The sequence below is a fragment of the Cavia porcellus genome, unplaced genomic scaffold (genome assembly GCF_034190915.1).
Source record: "Cavia porcellus strain 051 isolate PalLab524CR breed Dunkin Hartley unplaced genomic scaffold, mCavPor4.1 scaffold_23, whole genome shotgun sequence".
Classification (NCBI taxonomy): Eukaryota; Metazoa; Chordata; class Mammalia; order Rodentia; family Caviidae; genus Cavia; species Cavia porcellus.
The window spans coordinates 41,276,330-41,294,174 of NW_026947506.1; the positions used below are offsets into that span (position 1 = coordinate 41,276,330).

At 46.4% G+C, this 17,845-nt stretch overlaps 1 protein-coding gene across 16 annotated transcripts in view; it reads left to right on the forward strand.

Moving 5' to 3' along the window:
• Nucleotides 1-17,845, forward strand: part of Cux1 (cut like homeobox 1) — a 360,722-nt gene that overhangs the window by 265,059 nt on the left and 77,818 nt on the right. For 9 of the 16 annotated variants that reach the window (XM_063234256.1, XM_063234259.1, XM_063234261.1 and 6 more), the window contains 3 exons: nt 2,458-2,506; nt 9,475-9,579; nt 15,050-15,232. In XM_063234256.1, the coding sequence (XP_063090326.1) occupies nt 2,458-2,506; nt 9,475-9,579; nt 15,050-15,232 (337 nt within the window). Of the gene's footprint in view, nt 1-2,457; nt 2,507-9,474; nt 9,580-15,043; nt 15,233-17,845 lie in introns of all 16 variants that reach the window. The other 7 variants (XM_063234263.1, XM_063234255.1, XM_063234260.1 and 4 more) reach the window with 1 other exon arrangement.

Below are 17,845 nucleotides of genomic sequence, written 5' to 3' on the forward strand. Positions count from 1 at the left end.
TCTGCAGATCTCTAAGTCTGTTGTACCACAAAGCATGTCCACATCTATATAGCCAGCACCAGAAAACTTACTAGATGTCAGGCACAGTCCAGGATAAAGTTAGTGAAAATGAACAATGTCAGAGCCCTGAAGTTCACTGTGGGTATGGAGACATTGTCAAATGCAAGATGAATTGCCTGGTGAACATTCAACACTGTTTAAAACTCCTGATTTGCCCTAAGACAAGTTTGTGAATTTTCTGTTCTGGTTTCTGTTTTGTTTTGTACCCAGTGGAGTCCGTACTACATCCTTCATCCATAGTTTCAAGCCAACATCCTTTTGTGGAGACTGATGCCTTTTCTCACTGAATTTAAGAATCTCAACCCTAGCTGGCTATGGTGGTACACACCTGTAATCCCTGCACTCTATGAGGCAGAGGCATGCGGATTCTAAGTTCAAGTCCAGCCTAGATAGCTTACCAACTTAGACTCTGTTTCAAAATTTAAAAAGGGGGGGGGGAGTGCTGAGATGTAGCTCGATGCAAAGCACCCCAGTTCAATCCCAGTACTAAATAGGGTGGGGGAAACCTTTTTAATGTTTTTTAACCCTTTGTGGTTGTCAGACTATCTTTGCACTGCAGTTTCTAAGATGTGGCATTGTTTGCTTCAGATGATACCATGGAATGTTGGTAATTTAAAGTACCACACCCTATACCCTCAAAACCCAGTACTTCACAGCAAGGGACCCACTGGGTTTTATGTTAGAGACACTGCCTTCCCCATGAAACCCTCCTAAAAATAGCCTCATTTAACTAGGCCATGGGATGGGCCGGTTCAGACCTTTTTCAGACCAGTCTGGAAGTCAACTACTATTTCAGACAGATACAGTGAACATTGAACTTGCTGTACCTATCACCCCAGACAGGTTTCTGGAGGTACCAACACCGCCCATACCTCAGCAGGCAGCTAAGGCTAGAAAAGCCCAGGCAACAGAGCTGACCACTTAAGGACCTGAGCACCTCAAGTCTCCCTCTTGGTGTTTGGTATTGGGAGGTGGCCCCTATATTTCTCATGTTGCAGGGCCCATGAAGCAAGAATCAGGGGACAGAGTTCTCATAGTCAACTTGTCCATGTGCCCTGGACTGTTCTAGGGAGCAGGTCTGTCACTGGTAAGATAGGGCATGTTGGGGACTATGACCTCCAGCCCAGTGCAGATGGAGGGTCAGGAAGCCTCCAGTCCTGCAGATGGAGGGCCAGGGAGATGCAGCTGGCCCTCAGAGAACTTATTGTGAGTGGAGCATCAAGTGGAAACTGAAATCTTCCAGAGAGAACAAAGGCACTGCGTGGATCCCTGAGACATAGCCACAGGAGAGAAGGGCCAGGGAGCATCACTGCCAGGCGCAAGGTGGGGCCTGGGTAGTTTAAATTCCACCTCTGGTGGTCATTGGTCACAAGATTGTGGACCTAAGCAGTGGAGAGGGCCAGAGGGAACAGTTGGGTGCCGGGGGGGGGGGGGGGGCACAGCCAGCCAGCCCTGAGCCCCAGCCAGGTCCTGTGGGCACACTGGAAACTTCCTGGGGAAGCCTGCAGCCTGGTAGGGGCAACTACCAGGATCTGGGACACACAGGTGGGGTGGTGACTCCCCAGAAGCTTGTTGTGGCCTACACAAAGTTTGGTGCTGGCAGGCCCTTTTCAGTAGTACCCTGCTCTTCTGCAGTGATGCATCTGCTGGAACCATGTGTTTGCCTTCTAACTCCTCAAAGAAGTATTTTCGAAAGTGACAAGTAAATAGGGACCTGCAGGCTCCACTTCTATGAGCAGACCAAAGTTGTAGCAGTGACCTTAGCCATTCACACTGCAGATAGCAGAGCCCCAGCTGGCATGTCTATCCCTGCCTGCCCTCATCCTTCCAGCCAACCACCTGCTTCAACTTCCCTCTGTCCTGGCAAGGCCCTCACTGTAAGACCTTTTTCCATATGTAGCCTTTCTTCGACTTCTTTTCTTAATCCCAACCTGGCAAACTTCTGTTCATCCTTCAACATCCAAATTATCCCTTACTTCCCCCGAAGCCTTTCCTGACTTCCTCTCCTAAGGAAAATCATCTCGCCTTCCTCTACTTTACCAGAGCCCTCTGTTCAGAGTGCCACTCAAGCCCTTGGCAGGATACTGTATATTATCTTGTTTTGGCTCTGCTTCCCAGCAAGATTAGGAGGCCCCCGAGGCAGGCCATCGTGCTCTCCAAACGCAGCCTGAACAAGACCAACAGATATATTGCCTTCCCCAGCTCAAGGGCAGTGGGGCATCAGTGACTCCTTTACCCCTCTGCATGGCCCTTCTCCCACTCACCTTGGGTACCTGACCTAATCCCTATGAATGTGGTCATTTTGCCTCCTCCTGTGCCAGAAAGCCTGTCCACCTGTCCCCTCCACAAGCCTTCCTTGCTATAAACTAACCTGCTCTCTCCCTCTCACTTTCCCAGGGCCGACGAGATTGAAATGATCATGACCGACCTTGAAAGAGCAAACCAGGTAGGACATTCCGAGACCTTTAGGTGTAAAACTGCCACAGCATGCCTACTTTGCTGTCACAGAAGACACTCACTATAAGGCAGGAGGCCAATTACTCTTGGGATGTTTTATTTAACAACCGTCAACATCAGTGCTTTTAATGGTACAATGTAAAAGTCCTGGCACTATTTCCTTGGTGAAGTCTTTGATGTGGCCACAGCATTGCAGACATCTCATGGTGGGCATCACTTGAAGGGACTGCTTTTGTCGTCCTAACCCTCTGCTGTGGCATCCATCATACTGTGGAGGTGCCTAGCAGAGTTCTTGATCTCCACCTCCCACTGGTTGTAGCCACTCACTCTGAGAAGGCTCCCACCTGAGGGGTCCTTTCATGTCTCGCTTAGTGGCCAGACGTAGGTTTCAGGAAATAACTCAGCCAGTGTCCAGCACAAGCAGGTACATGATGGGATTTTGATATCTAAACACTCAGGAAAGGATTTTGCTTTAGCACATGACACTGCCATCTTGAGAAACAAATGGTCTCCCCTTATGTTTTATTTGCCTGGAGAAGCAGCCAGAGTGTTACCTCTGCCCACACAGTTTTATAACTGGTAGCCATGGGTACTAGGAATTACAAATGAGTACAGCCTCTGCTGGAAGGAAAATCCTTCCCAATCTCTGTAGTCTCTGCCTGCCAGTTTGCCAGAATTCCATAAGTCCTCTCTTTTGGGGACACTGTTCACCTAGATCTGAGTGTCTATGTCTGTCCTGGCCTGATAACACCCACCCAGAGTTGGAAGCAAGAAAGTCAGCCATGCATGGGAATTACTGTGAAAGGGAGGCTGTCTTTTCCTTCAACAGAGCTTCATGGTCAGTGTTGGATCTCAGACCTGACCCCAAGGTCCTGGACTGGCTTGGAAGGGGTCCTCAGTAGACACGGTTTACCTGCCCTGCCCAAAGTCTCATGTTAGTTACCCAAGTGCCAGTCAGTGGCTGACAGCTCTTGAGTGCTGACCTTGTTCCTGTGATCTGAATCCAATCTTCATAGCAGTCCATTGAGGTCAATGTAGTTAGAATTCCCATGTTACAGAAGAGGAAACTGAGGTCAGGGTTGGTCGGGTACAAAGGCAGGAACACAGCCACCACAGCCCAAAGCAAAGACACAGAAAACCTGTCTAGTGGCCTCTCTTTCACAGTGCCTTGTTTCCTTATTGCAGCAGTCACACCTCACTGCCAGGAAGCACAGCTCCAGCCAAGGTTCTCAAGTGGTTGTTTTCCCAGTTTTCTAAAGGCAGTTTTCTAAACTGATGTGCAGTAGCCACTCTGCTTTCACTCAGTCTGCTCTGCTCTACCTCACAGAAACTTGAGTCACAAGTGGGTACTGGAAGGACTGAACTTTTGTCACCTGATTTCATTTGCATCCCCCAGGCCAGTGGTGGGCATGTGCCCCCTCTGCTGGCACTTTCTGGGCAAGCCTAGGTCTGTTCAGCAGGTAGCCTGGGCCTTTTGAATGCAAGTACCTCATCAGGAAACAACTCCCAGGTCTTAGGGGGAGTCATTTGGTTTCTAAGATGTTCGCAGAGTTGATGTCCCTTCTCAGGGCTGAGATCATTCTGGTGGATCAGACATAGAGAAAGTACTTACTCCAGAGTGACACAGTTCAGGTCCTAATGCAGATTTCCTGACTGTTTAGCCTTGACCAGTCTGTTAACCTCTTAAATTTCTTAATCTTAAATATAAATAAAAAAGAAACGCAAAGCTTGAGTACATTTTGCTAATAGAGCTAGAGCAGCCACAAAAAGACATGCTGTGTGACACACACACACACACACACGCACACACACCTGCCCTTAGATACAGCATCCAGAGGAGTCAGCTTATTGGAAGCTTGGAGTCCAGCAAAGGCTGCCAAGGCCAGGGGAGGAGGAGCAAAAGGTGTTAAATGAGTGTAGATGTTCATTTCTACAGGATAAAATGTTACACTGTAGTGTGGCTGGACTTGACATTACTAAACTGTACACATAGCTATTGCTAAGATGTTCTGTTTAAATATTTTCTGCAAGGAAGAAAGGGAAGGGGTGGTAGCTAGTATTACCTTTGCAGGGTGCTTTGAGGACTAGAGATAAAACTGCTTGGGTAACTCCATAAATACATGTTAGTCTGCTACAGGACAGATTTGTAATGGGGAGGCTTGTGGAGGGCAGCCCTGAGGAAACACTGGCTGTTCGGAGGTGGGTGACATTCTTACCAACCACTGAACCTCCATTAATTGCCTCATGTGGCTGCATTGTGAGAAATAATATTTCTACCATGAAGGAGGAGGTAGTGATTCTGCTGTCCTGCAGCAGTCTATGCCAGAAAGTTCCATTTTAGGATGAAAGCCACAACATAAAGAAAAGAGTTTCCTAGAGTACATTCAGAGGCCAAAGCCAAGACAGAGAAGGGACCTGACACAAACTAGAGGCTGGGGGCTGTTGCTGGTCTTTGGAAAGGAGAGTGAAATGGCAGCACAAGAGTAATTTCAGCCAGGCATCGTGGTATACAGTTATAGTCTCAGGACTTGGGAAGCTGAGGCAGAAGGATCACTATGAGTTTGAGGCTAGCCTGGACTATGTAGCAAGACCCTGTGTAAAACAACCTTGTGGTAGTTGTTTTTTCAGCAACATGGAATGCTAAAAGGTTGGGAAAGGGGACAGTTTTTGGTGGGGATCTTGTGATTTCTGTCCTTGTAGTCCTCAAGGCCAATGAGAAGACAGGGCCAGGCTTTTGTTGAGTCACATGAAGACCATGGCCAGGCACAGAGCCTAGCAGGTGGAAGCATTCTCCCAGTGTGAGAAGGCTCCTCTTCAGCCTAGTTTCCTCTGAAGTTGCTACTCTGGAGGGAATAAGCTCCCTATCCTCAGTTATGCCAGATGGTTTGAGTCAACCCTCAAGACAGTATAAACTGGGGAATAAGGCAAGGAGTGGACAATAGGAATTGACTATATAATGCAACTTGTTTCTTCTGACCATGAAGTCTAGGATTTTAGAGAATGTAGGTGAACCCACTTGTATAAGAGAACATCTTGGCCTGTGGATAGACAGGCAAGTCTGGCAGGTTAGGAGAGAGACCACAGCCTGAGAGCATTGTGAGGACTGTGGGTAAGAGCAAGACCTCAGATTTGTGATCTGAGGGGATCACTGTGGCTAAACCTGAGTGGCATAAGCAGCTGTGGTAACAGGACAGGGAAAGCCTTGGCACCTGTTTGGTCAGCCTCGAGATACTTTCATTAATATTTACCATATTGGTGACCATAAGTGCCCAGAACTTTTGAGACTTGGTGACAAAAAGAAGCCATGCAGAACCATGCTCAGAGGCTTCCCTGTCTCTTCAGCCCTTCCACCAGCACTGAATTGAGTTGCCCAGTGCTGTGACACTGAGGTCAGGAAGACCTCACACAGAAGTCATTTCACAGGAAGACATGTGACACAGAAGTCATTTCACAGGAAGACCTGTGACACAGAAGTCATTTCAGCTCGCTGTCCTCCTGTTAGCCTCCCTGATTTTTATGGTGTGAGACCTTTAGGTTGATGTTGGGGTTGGAAACCACAATTTAACCTCACCAAGGAGAAGGAACTTAGCACAGAAAGAAACACAAAGACTTGCTAGAGGTGCCCACCCATGTGTGGGTTATTAGGCCACGGTTTTTATGTGCCAATAGGGAGTTGGGACCATAAAGCTGGAATCCCAATTTAAGGTATTTACAACCACATAGGCTCAGCAAATCCCTGACCTCCAAGTGCCCATCTACAGCACAAGGGCAGAGCTGCTGTCAAGCCTTGTCCATCCACCAAGAATTTTGGGGCATCTACTCAGCTGAGAACATGCTAGCTTCAGGCTGAGTCCAGGGCCATTCCCACAGGATGGGTTGCTTCTTAGACCGTCTAGAACCCTAGGCTACTGCAGTCTCAGGCCACACATGGGGGATTTTAGGGATCAAAATCATGACCGCGTGCTTGCCAGGCAGGCGCTTATGCCGCTGAGCTAAATCCCTGGCCCCACATGGAGGATTTTTGTGGCAGGCAGAGGTAGGAAAACCGCTCATCCTGCTTTCCCAAACATGCATCTCGGTATGTAACCAGCAGGGTTTGTAGGGACCATTGTTTTAGTCCCAACCTGTAGTGTCTACAGGTCCTTGGCAGCATAGGCAGCAGCTCTGATAAGGCTGTGACCTCTAAATAGGTCGGGCCAACCTGGCCGAGCAACCCTCTTTCTGCCCCAGCTGCCAACAGTAAGCTAAATTTAGTTATCAGCTACAGAAGCACATTCATCCCAGCTGCATAGCACTATTTCCCTGTCCCCTCCGGCTGCTGCTGCTTCATCTCCATCTCCGTCTCTGTCCTCTGGTCTCCAGTCTCTGGTCTCTGTCATCATCATCGTCATCGTTCTCCTTCTTGTCGTTCTTGTTGTTGTTGTTTTTGTTGTTGTTCTTGCTCTTCATTTCTGTTTTTGTTTGTTTTGTTTTGTTTTTAATTTTTTTTTTTAATTGGTACGGGGGATCAAACTCACAACCGCCTTCTTGCAAGGCAGGTACTTATGCCGGTGAGCTAAATCCCCAGCTGTTCTTGCTCTTGTTCTCCTTCTCCTTCTCCATCTCCTTCTTGTCTGTTTGAGACAGGGTCTTGCTATGCAGTTCAGGCTGACCTTGAACTCACTTTGTAGCCCAGGCCTTCCTGAAACATAGCATCCTCCTGCCTCAGCCTCTAAAGTGCTGCAATTACAGGCATGCTCACCACACCCATCTCTCCTTTTTTTTCAGCTGCTCTTATTTTGAATATTCTCCTGGTTTATGCCTGTTAACTGCACAAACCAACTCAGTTGTTTGTTGATGGGTTGTTGTTTTTTTTTTTTTTTTTAAACCCCAGCTATAAATCCTAAATAAATACCAAAAAGTTGCACTAAAGTAACCAAGTCAAGCCACATGTAATAAAAGGCAGTTACTACCAAGGGATAAGTCAAAAGCAACTCTATACATGAACTTGGAGTCTGAATGCCAGTACCCGCTGAGGATGTTGAGATAGAGCTCTATTCTGAGAGCCCTCTGTCTTTGATAAGACTGCACTCTCCCATTTCTACGCCCCCACTCCCCAACAAGATCCCTACGGCTCCTGGGAACACCTCATGAACTTGCCACCTCAGCCCTGGTAGTTCTAAAATACTTCAGAGCCAGAGTGACACATCAGAGTGGTGATGCCATCTGTTGGCTACTACCATGACAGCTTCTCTAATAGTCAGAGAGACTAGGAAATATGTCACAATATACCTCGTTCCTGCCAAAGTTTTGGGGAGATTGTTGTACCTGGGGTTTAGTCGACCAGCAAGAGAATAACGTTTCAGTCATTTGTCATGATTATCAGAAAAACTTGAAAATAAATTAGTCTTGTCAGAGAAATTTTTTTCTATAACCATAATAGTTAGCAATTAGCATGAACCAGAAATTACCCTTGCCATCCTCACCACACTGTTCTCATTGCCAGCCTTCCTGACGGCTGGTTCTAGATTCCATTTGGAGTAGAGTCTGTGGGACAAGCTGCTTACAAATACATGAGCTGGCCAGGCAACTTGTGAATTAGGTGTAGTGACATACCAGAGCTCCCAAGAAGCAGGGCATGTGGCCACCAGCTCCACCTTAGGCAGGCCCAGCTGTCCTCCAGGAGATCCTAATTTGTCTATGTGCACAGCAAACAGATTTAATGTATCTGCCACCAAATCACTTAAAGCTGGCAAAACTCCTTCCTCATACGATTGGTCAGTGAGTACTAGGGCAAACTACCTTCTTGTTTCTCTCTGTGAGTTCTTTTTAGCAGTTAGTAGACACCAGCTGTTACACCACAAAATTAAAAAAAAAAACAAACAGCTTTGTCCTGTCAGGGTATTCTCATTAATCTTTTCTGTGAGCAGATTGCAATTTTAAAAATATACAAAGAAATAGCATGTTACTCTTCATCCATGTGCCCAATGTCATTTGCTGCCATTTCCTACCTGCCTTAGAGTTCCATTCCAGTCATAATTGTAAAAACAGGACAAGGCCCTTTGACAGACATCCAGGCACAAGTTGTGTGTACTGTGAAACTCTATGAGTATGCATTCTTACTAGGCCTCTGAGAAGGACATTGTTCCCATTTTACAGATGGGTAGATGAAGGTGCAATAAGTTTAGGTACCTGTCCTGGTTTCTCTTGTTTCCAGATGCCCTTTCAAATTGTAGGCACTGGAGTGACTGTCTTTATCCAGTGGGAAGTCTGGATTTGAAGCGGCTGCAGCTTCGTCATCCAGAAATTACAGACAGATGGTGAAAGACTGTAGTTACTTCTGCTTAGCCCCCTGAGCTGGCCTGGGTCACCCACATACCTTAGCCACAGATTGGCCTGTTCAATGGAACATGACAGTGCCAGCATTCAAAAATGTCTGGGGAAGGGTTAACCGTGCTGAAATAAGCCTGGCCCTTACAAAAGAAAGTGGCATTTACACCCCATCCGTTTATGGAAATGTTGCTGAAGGAAAACAACCACAACATTGTGCCCGTTTTTAGGGAGAGAATGGCCAAAGTGTCTTTAATTCACTGTTTACCCGTGAGAATTACTCCCAAGAGTAATCCTGCAATAAAATCTTCTCGGTCTATGAGAATAGAAAGAAATTGAATCAGAAGACTCTATTTCCACTGGTATTTATTCAGTCTGGGAAATTCAGTGGGCCAGAGCATTAGTATCAGCAGGGGATTCCTTGCTCCTAGCGTTAAATTACTGTCATAATCGCTCAATTATTTCTTCCTTGTACTGTTTAAAATAAAAATCCATCACATTCTATGTTTTTTTTTTCAAGCATTTATTAGGTTGAGTGTTTAGGAAAATCAATTATAGTCAGTCAGGCATGAATTGATGAATGTTCTTGTAATAATTGTCAGTTGTTAAACCAAATGTACTTTCTTCACCCCTTTTCATTTCCTTCAGAGGGCAGAGGTGGCACAGAGAGAGGCGGAGACCTTAAGGGAGCAGCTTTCATCAGCCAACCACTCCCTCCAGCTGGCCTCACAGATCCAGAAGGCCCCGGATGTGGTGGGTAGCCCGGGCCTGCAGGGCCTCTGTACCCTCAAGTTACTGCCGTTTTCTGCTTTAGGACTTTGATGTTCCTTTCTGGAATGCCATTTTAACCCATGGGGAGTGCTTTCACCAACTTGGGGCTGCAACATAGTAGAGTGAAAGGAGGATTTTTGCCAAGATGGAGGCTGGGGAGACACACAGAGAACACCTTCATACACAGAGGACACTTTCTTAGCCTGGCCTGGAGATGATGATTAGTTGGGAGGAGAAGGTCTGAAACAGGAGCTTCCCCAGAATTCTACAAGAAAGTAAAGCATGTGTTTTTCTTCTGGATGTGTCCTCTTGGAGGAGAAGAGCAGTCTGCAGTGAGCTAGGAACACACAGATCACACAACAACAGCCAGCATTGCTGGAACCAGCTCTAGTATGAGCATCCTGAAAGAACAAAGACTTTTGCCACCTGACTTTCTGAAGTTAACAATAACAGCTCATAGCCAAAGCTTCCAATTCATCAGGCTTTGAACAACCAGTTCCCAGAGCCCCTCAGTGCTGTGCTGTCACATGGAACAACATGGTAGCCAAGGCCGTGGGCAGTTACAAGGGTTCAGATCCAACTCTACTTGTGTCAGCTAGAGCAAGTAACTCATCTTCCTGGGTCACAGATCCTCCATCTATAGGAGGAGTTTCACGGAGGTTCAGGAAGTTATGACCAAGGCATGTAGCACAAGCCTGGTACATAACAAATAGCAGCTCCCCTTGCTGTGGCTGGCACCATCTCCCTGCAAACTAAGGTCTTTAATGTATAAAATAAAGATTAAATGAGCCTAACTAAGGTCACTTTAGCTCTAACAGGCCCTCTGCTGCAGGCCTGGCTTGTAGGGTAAATGAGGGCAACAAGAAACAACACAAGGCCCTGATCAGAGCATCTCATCAGAAAAATTTACTGCAGTGATAAGGTTCATCTGTTACTTTAACAGCCATTCATCTACCTTGTCTCTGGAACAGGTATTATTATTTCTTTATGCAGATGAGGAGACAGCCCATGAATGTGAGCACCTGGCCCAGAGTACAGGCAAACAGTGGCCAATTCGAACTAAGCTGGGGCCGCAGATCCTGCAGCCCAGGACTTTTAAGTGATTGCCACATGTGAACATGGAGCCAAGTATCTGTGATAAAACCCCATAAAAGAATGGATTTTAGCCAAGTGTGGTACATACTACCTGTAGTCTTAGCACACAGGAGGGTGAGGCAAGAGGATTGAGAGTAGCCCAGCCTGGGCTATACAGAAAGACCCTATCTGAAAAAATCAAGAAGAATAGATTTTAGTTTTCTTTCTTTAACATTAAGTGTAGGGTTTAAATGTTTCAGATAGAGAAAACAGGTTTCTATTTAAATGGCTAAAGCACCCTTTTTGTACTCAGTGCTCTCAATACTTTTAACTAAAAGGACCCTTCAGCTCTGTTCTTGCCCCCTCATCTAAGCTTAGACACCCTGGATACAGAGCCAGGATCAGGGGAAGCCCCAGAGCTAGGGCTAGCAGCAGTCTCTGCCTCTCTGGGATCTTGGAGAGGAAGCCATCCATTCTAATGCAATGTAACAGGGCTCCTGAGCTAAATGTTTGGATTGAAAAGAATTCTGGCCCCATCCTGGCCTGCAACAACCCAAACATTTTAGCAGGAAATGAGTGTTTTTGCAGGTAGAGTCAGTTGCAGGTCCTGCGAGGTTACACACTTCATCAGGGACTAAGTGCCGTGTTTGCCCGGCACCACTTCCGTCTTCCATAGCTGCCTGCCGGGCTCTCTGGCTGTGCCTCCCCACATAACTGCAAGTGCCAGCTCCCACCAGCAGAGAAACTGGGCCAGCAGAAAAGTAGGCTGTTGGGCTTGGCTGGAAGAACTCAGCCGAGGCACAGTAGAGTCTATAGATCTAGTAAAGCAACAGCCCTTCCACTGGGTGTCTCAGTGGAACCTCAATTCTAGAAGGCAAGCGAGCACCCAGCAAGCTCCTGCTCAGGGTACAGCTGTGCAGAGCTTTCCTTGCTGAGTCCATTTCTGCCTCCAGCAGCACAGTCATTACAGGGATATTTTATTATTTCACAGTTACCTGTAAAACCAAGGCTCCGAAAGAGCTGAGTAACTTGCCATAGGTCACACAGCTAGAAACCCATCAAATCAGGTTGTGAACCTCAGCTTGTCTGCTCCATAGACCCCTCATCCCCCTCACCCCACCACTCTTCCAAAGCAGCCAGTAAATCAGGGTCTGCAAAAGTCCTCATGGGTGTGTGCGGAGGAGACCAACTCAGGGCTCTGGTCCACTGGCCCTGCCCCCTTTGCAACCCAACCAACCATAACACCAGGAAACACCACTGTGCCAGTGATTGGGGAAGAACAGAGATGTAAGGAAGAGAAATAAGGCCAAGTTCCCACTCTGTCATCTCACCCTCAATTCAGGAAATAAAACTGGAAAAGCACCAGACTCCAGCTAATCTCTTCCTCAGCCAGGTTCCGGCTCACTGTCACCAGCATGTTGTGACTGGAATTCCTTGGCCTCTCATTCATGATTAACCTGAAGTGATTGTGGGACACCAGATGATTCACTTACGTGGTGGTGGGGGTCTGTGATGTGGTCTCTGCAGGGATCCTAAGGAGACAGGTAGGCAAGTGAGCTCAAAGGGACCAAACATGGCAGAACGTGACATCAGGGACTTTCCTTTCAGGTGCTCACTCCACCACCTGAACCCCCTACAATGTTTTTAAACTCTGCTAATCATTTTTACATGTCCTTTTCCAATTTCTGAGCCACCAGGGCCCACAGGGCATGTAGAAGCCTGGAGCTTGGAGATTTCCATGCCGGACAGACTGGAAAATCATCTTCCCCATGGTGGTACCACAGGGCTCTGTTGTTACATCACACGTACGCCCCAACTATCATCCTGTCAGCCCCATCACTACTCCTTCAGTCCCCATCCCCCACTCAGTCCCTGCCTCAGGATGAGGCCCAGAACCTGGCTGTCTTCTAGAGTCCCATAGGATTCTGATGCCACCAGGTAGAGCCTGGGACAGATGAGAGACAGTACTTCTCAATCACAAGTCCAGTGATACCTTAACTGCTTGACACCCACCCACTAAAGTTTCGGAGGCTGTGTTTTCCTCTCACTGTCCACACTGCCACATAGGTGATGACGATATCCCTCCCAGCCTGCCTGCTCTGGACTGCTTTGTCACCTCAGTTCAGGCCACTCCCTCCACTGCAGTGGATCCTTCATTTCGTGACCATTGCGTGGATCCTTCATTTCTTTCTTAGCTGTCCATTGTGTCCTTAGGACAAGACCACCAGGTGTGTGTGAGACGGAGGTGAGCCATCATTGGAGTAGGATGGGGTTTTTGTTGTTTATGTGCTCCCTAAGTTGATTTGGATATATTATCTCAGAAGTACTTTTTGCTGCATTAGAAAGGAGGAATTTATGGCTCAAGTTCATGAATCAGATGATGAGCCTGCAGTCCTGTGGCTAAGCCAAACTGGGCCTTAGGAATGGAGCAAATGGCCCTCAGAGAATGGCCTACTCTTATGTCATTACCCTGAGTCCAAGACCAGTACTGAGAGCTGGTGTTTTTAGCCATGTTATTTGAGCCACTTAGTCCTGATACTTGAACTTGAACTTGACCATTGCAAAGCTCATCATTGGGACGGTTTTATAGACTGCTTAAGAGCCCTTGAAGCACTATTGGTGGCTGGTGTCCTCAAGGTAAAAGATTGATGAAACTTGTTCTATTAGATGACTAGAGTCAGTCTGCATCCACCTTCAGACTGATCTCCCCCGGTATCATTTCCATTATGTCTCCTTCTGCTTCAGAACCTCATAGGGGCCAGGGTAGGCAGACCAGTGTCATCTAGAATGGTGCTTTCTAAACTCCAGGTTGAAAACCTTTTTTGTTTTTTAAAATTTCTATTCTATTGCAGACTGATAGTTTTATAAAAGGCTATAAAAATGTCACCAAAATTTTGAATGGTTCTGGGGTTTCTCATAGCAGCTCTCCATTCTTGTTCTTGCCTCACTGTGCACTGGCATGTTGGTGGCTTGGCAGCAGCCCTAGGACACATGCCGGACAGGATAGCCTGGACAGGCTGTGCCTTGTAAATAAACCAACAAGGGATGCTCAGGGCCTCAGAGCCACATATCCATCCACCAGAGGCCAGGAAAAAGAGCAATCTATTTTACAGTACAGATCCAAGAAAGAGAAAAGGGTCATTCCTTGGCACAGAGAACTTTCCTGACTCAGATAGTAAAGGCATACATTTCCCAGGAGGAAGATGTGAAAGATCATTTTCCTGGGTACTTGGGTGTATAGCCAGCAGCACAGTGACTGCCACCTGCTTCCACCCGGGCACAGGCAAAACCAAGGCAGGAAGCAGCACACTTCACCGAGGACCACAGACAAGGCTGGTGATATTCCATGCTACACCATGAGCCAGTTCTTAGGTCTCTGCCAGCCCAGAAGCCATGAAGCCTGAGCCCTCTGTCCCTGTCAGTCACACCCAGAAGCACATCTGCCCTACAGAAAACCTTCCAGGATCATACCAGAACTGTGATTCTAAAGCTTGACAAAAGTACTGCTTGAGTCTTGGAAAGCAGAATTAGAGATTTGCCCTTTTTTTACAGTACCGTTTTTCTCTGTGATGCAAATTTTCCACACTAAGCATTAAATAAATTTTTTATTTAAAAACTCAATTATCATAGCTAGTTTCTACATAAAGGAATCAAAATATACGTATTCCAATGTCTTCTAACTCTTTGGGAGCAACACTAAATTCTAAGGATCCATTTGTTAAGCTAGGACCTCAGCTTCTGAATAATTTAGTAATGAATCTAAAGGATATTGACTCCCACCCTGGGGTAGAAAATTTGAGTGTTTATTCTAGGTGCCTTCCTCTGAGGCACTTCACTCGCCATTCCCTAGCTACAGTACTCTTCTCCACCTACCGACAGCTCCTTCAGAACTCTGCTCACATATCTCCCATCCCTCATTAAAGCCTCAGGCCTCACCCAGCTCTGATTCTTCTGCCCTCCTTGTTTTGCTTTTTTTTTTTTTTTTTTTTTTTTATAGCACTGCCACCATCTAACCACCCTTCTCATTATCATTGAAGCTGTTTAACGGACCTCACCTGCCCAGTCCCAGTCTCTGCTGGACTGTGAGGCCCATGAAGACTGGGCTTTTGCTATGTGCCTGGGACTCAGTGGGTACTCAGAAAGTCCAACAAACAAGCCCAGGTGGCAACTAACCATGTGAAAGGGAAGGTGATGTGGGGAGAGCACACAGCAGGTTGTGTCCAGGCAAAGGCAGAAAGTCCTGGCTCACCCTCAGCTTACCATGTACATCCTGAGATCTCCATGGTTTCTGCCTCCATTGCCTTCATAGAGAGCCCTGAACCCCTGCCCCACAAAGCCAGTACAGTTTTGTCATTTCTCTTGTCTTCCCCAGGAGCAGGCCATAGAGGTGCTGACCCGTTCCAGCCTGGAAGTTGAGTTAGCTGCCAAAGAGCGGGAAATTGCCCAGCTGGTGGAGGACGTGCAGAGGCTCCAGACCAGCCTCACAAAGCTGCGTGAGAACTCAGCCAGCCAGATCTCCCAACTCGAGCAGCAGCTGAACGCCAAGAACAGCACGCTCAAAGTAAGGACACCACCAGGGCATGGTGCACATCCACATGCATACCCTCTGCCTTCTGAGAATTGACAGCAAATTCCTCTGCCGAGCAGACATCCAGAGCCTAGGGTGGGAGACTGGAGCTGAACCCACTACTGGCTCTGGTGTAGACACCATTTCCCCTTTATGACCCCCGTTTTCCCGCAGCACTAAAGTCCCCACATGTATATACCTGCCTGTCTTACCACCTATGAATGCCAGAGGCAACGTCTGGTGCGCCTGCTATTCTGAGTGGAGCTTTGTGTGTGTCTCAGCCAGACCATCAGTGTAGATATATGTTTAGTCAGCTCTGCAGGCCTTCCTGGCTATCTGTGGATGAGAAGACCCAGTACACAGAAACCTTGCCTTGTCCTATACCTGAGCTACACAAAGCCCTAAGACCCTGTCTTGAGTCCCTGAGGTAAAAGATATTCCCATGTCCTGTGTCCCAACTATCCCCTCCCAGACAGACTGGCTAGGCAGCCTAGCAGAAACCAGAGCCTTTCCATATACTAAATAATAGTAATTATATTTGGAAGTACTTGCAGTCCTTCAAATCAAATGTAATTTGAAGACAGTTGTGGAACCCTGGATTGCTGGGTGTCAGCACTATGAAGGCTCCTGGGAGGTATCTTCTTTGGCAGATAATGCAGGGTCAGCAAGGGAATTAGGAGTCTCCAGCTCAGACCAAGGGGTGCTCATCCAGGGCCATTCTTGTTCCTGCCCCATAGCGCCTTCCATGTACAAATGAATTACTTCCATGCATAAATGAACTCATGTACACTAAGTAGATTAATTGTAAAAGGTAAAGAACCCAGGAGCAGTAATGTGTACCTATAACCTCAGCTACTAGGGAGACTAAGATTGGAGGATTCCTGGATCCTGAGAGTTTAAGGGCAACCTGAGCAATATAGCAAAGATCTCATTGCAAAATAAGAAAAAAGAAACTTTTTCTTATATAAAATTTTAAAATGTAAGCCCATTTTCATTTTTTTAATGGAAATTTTCTTCTCAATACATGTGCAAACAAATCTAGAAGTAAGTTTTCAGCAAGCCTGAAACAGCAGTGTCACTTGCAGCCTTCCCTTCTAGTTTTCTCTTGGCTTCCTTGGGATGAATTTTATCCACTGTCACAAAAATTGCTGGGTGCCCATGTCCCTCTGAGGAGAAAGTCCTGTAGCTTTGGGAAGATGGTAAGAAACTCATCACATTCCCCATTAACCATGGCTACTGTTTCTCCTATGCATTTCTTTTCTCATCACCTTGCCCAGTGAGTACCAGGACTCATTTTTCATCCCTAGATTAAACCTAATTTTCTCATGTTATAGCCATTTCTGACCATTGCAATGGCATTATTATTAGATAATCTGCCTTTCTCCCCTTCGTCACAGTTAAAGTGCATGACTCAAATACCATCCTGTATTTGGCTACATGCGAGTGGGGATGTAGACCTTCCATTTTTCATTATGGAACAATTTCTTGTAAATCAGTTAAGGTTTTGATGTTTGCCTTCACAAAAAATGAAACGCAGTTTCACAAATTAATGTTCTTTATCTGTATCTTAGGGGAATTCTTTAATACTGTGCACTTAATGAAACAATTCAGCAATACTTCTTCCAAAATCATTGCTCCCTTATCTTCATCTGATCTAATAATCAAAACATATCCTCTAGTAACAAGACTTCTCTGATTTTAATTATCTTAACCCCTTGTCGCTAGGAGTAAAGATTTCTCTGATAGCAAATGTACTCACAAAAGGCCCTAGATTCCCCCAAACAAGCAAGTCTGCCTCCCACACCCCAAAGGAATAAGGTTAATTGAATGAGTTACCTTCTTAGGGCCTTTGTCTTGTTCCAATGTGTATAACTGATTGTCCACATGTAAACTAAGCAGGGATACAGTTTTTAGGGAACTGTTGTGTGAATAAGATCTGTCACATCAGCAACGTGATGCCTTTGCAGGGAAGAACTGACTCCATGGTGGTAGCTACAAGGGAAGCAGCGAGAAGCAAGTTAGGGCTTATCTTAACTTTGCCTCTTCCTCTTCCCGTCCTCCTTTCCTTTATGCCCCTCCTTTTTGTTTGTTTGTTTGTTTGTTTTGTTTTGTTTTGTTTTTTCCTCCTTTTATGAACCACATTTTCCACATTTGGGGTCTGCAGGAAACATACTGGGAAATGAAACTGAGGTGCTGTTTGACACCTTTCTATTCAGCTCTCAGCTCTTTGCAATTGTGGGTGATTTTGCCATGAGAATTTGACAGTGGGTCCGTTGTTGCTGCTGCTGTTGTTACTGCTGCTGCTGCTGCTGCTGTTGTTGTTGTTGCTTTCAGCACTAGAGACTTTTCTTTTTTATGTTTTGATTTTGAAATAGTCTCACTAAGTTGCCCAGGATATGCTTGAGCTCATGCTTCTCCTGCCTTAGCCTGCCAAATAGCTGGATGGTAGGCATGAGCACCATACCTAGCAGTCCTCAATCTTTGTGACAGATGCCCATGTGTTTGGTAATAGTCACTTGGGCAGTGCATGTATTCCACAGGCAAAGGCTTCATTGGTAGAAATCTTGAGTTTTGAGATGATTGGGTTTTCTCTACTAATACCCTTTG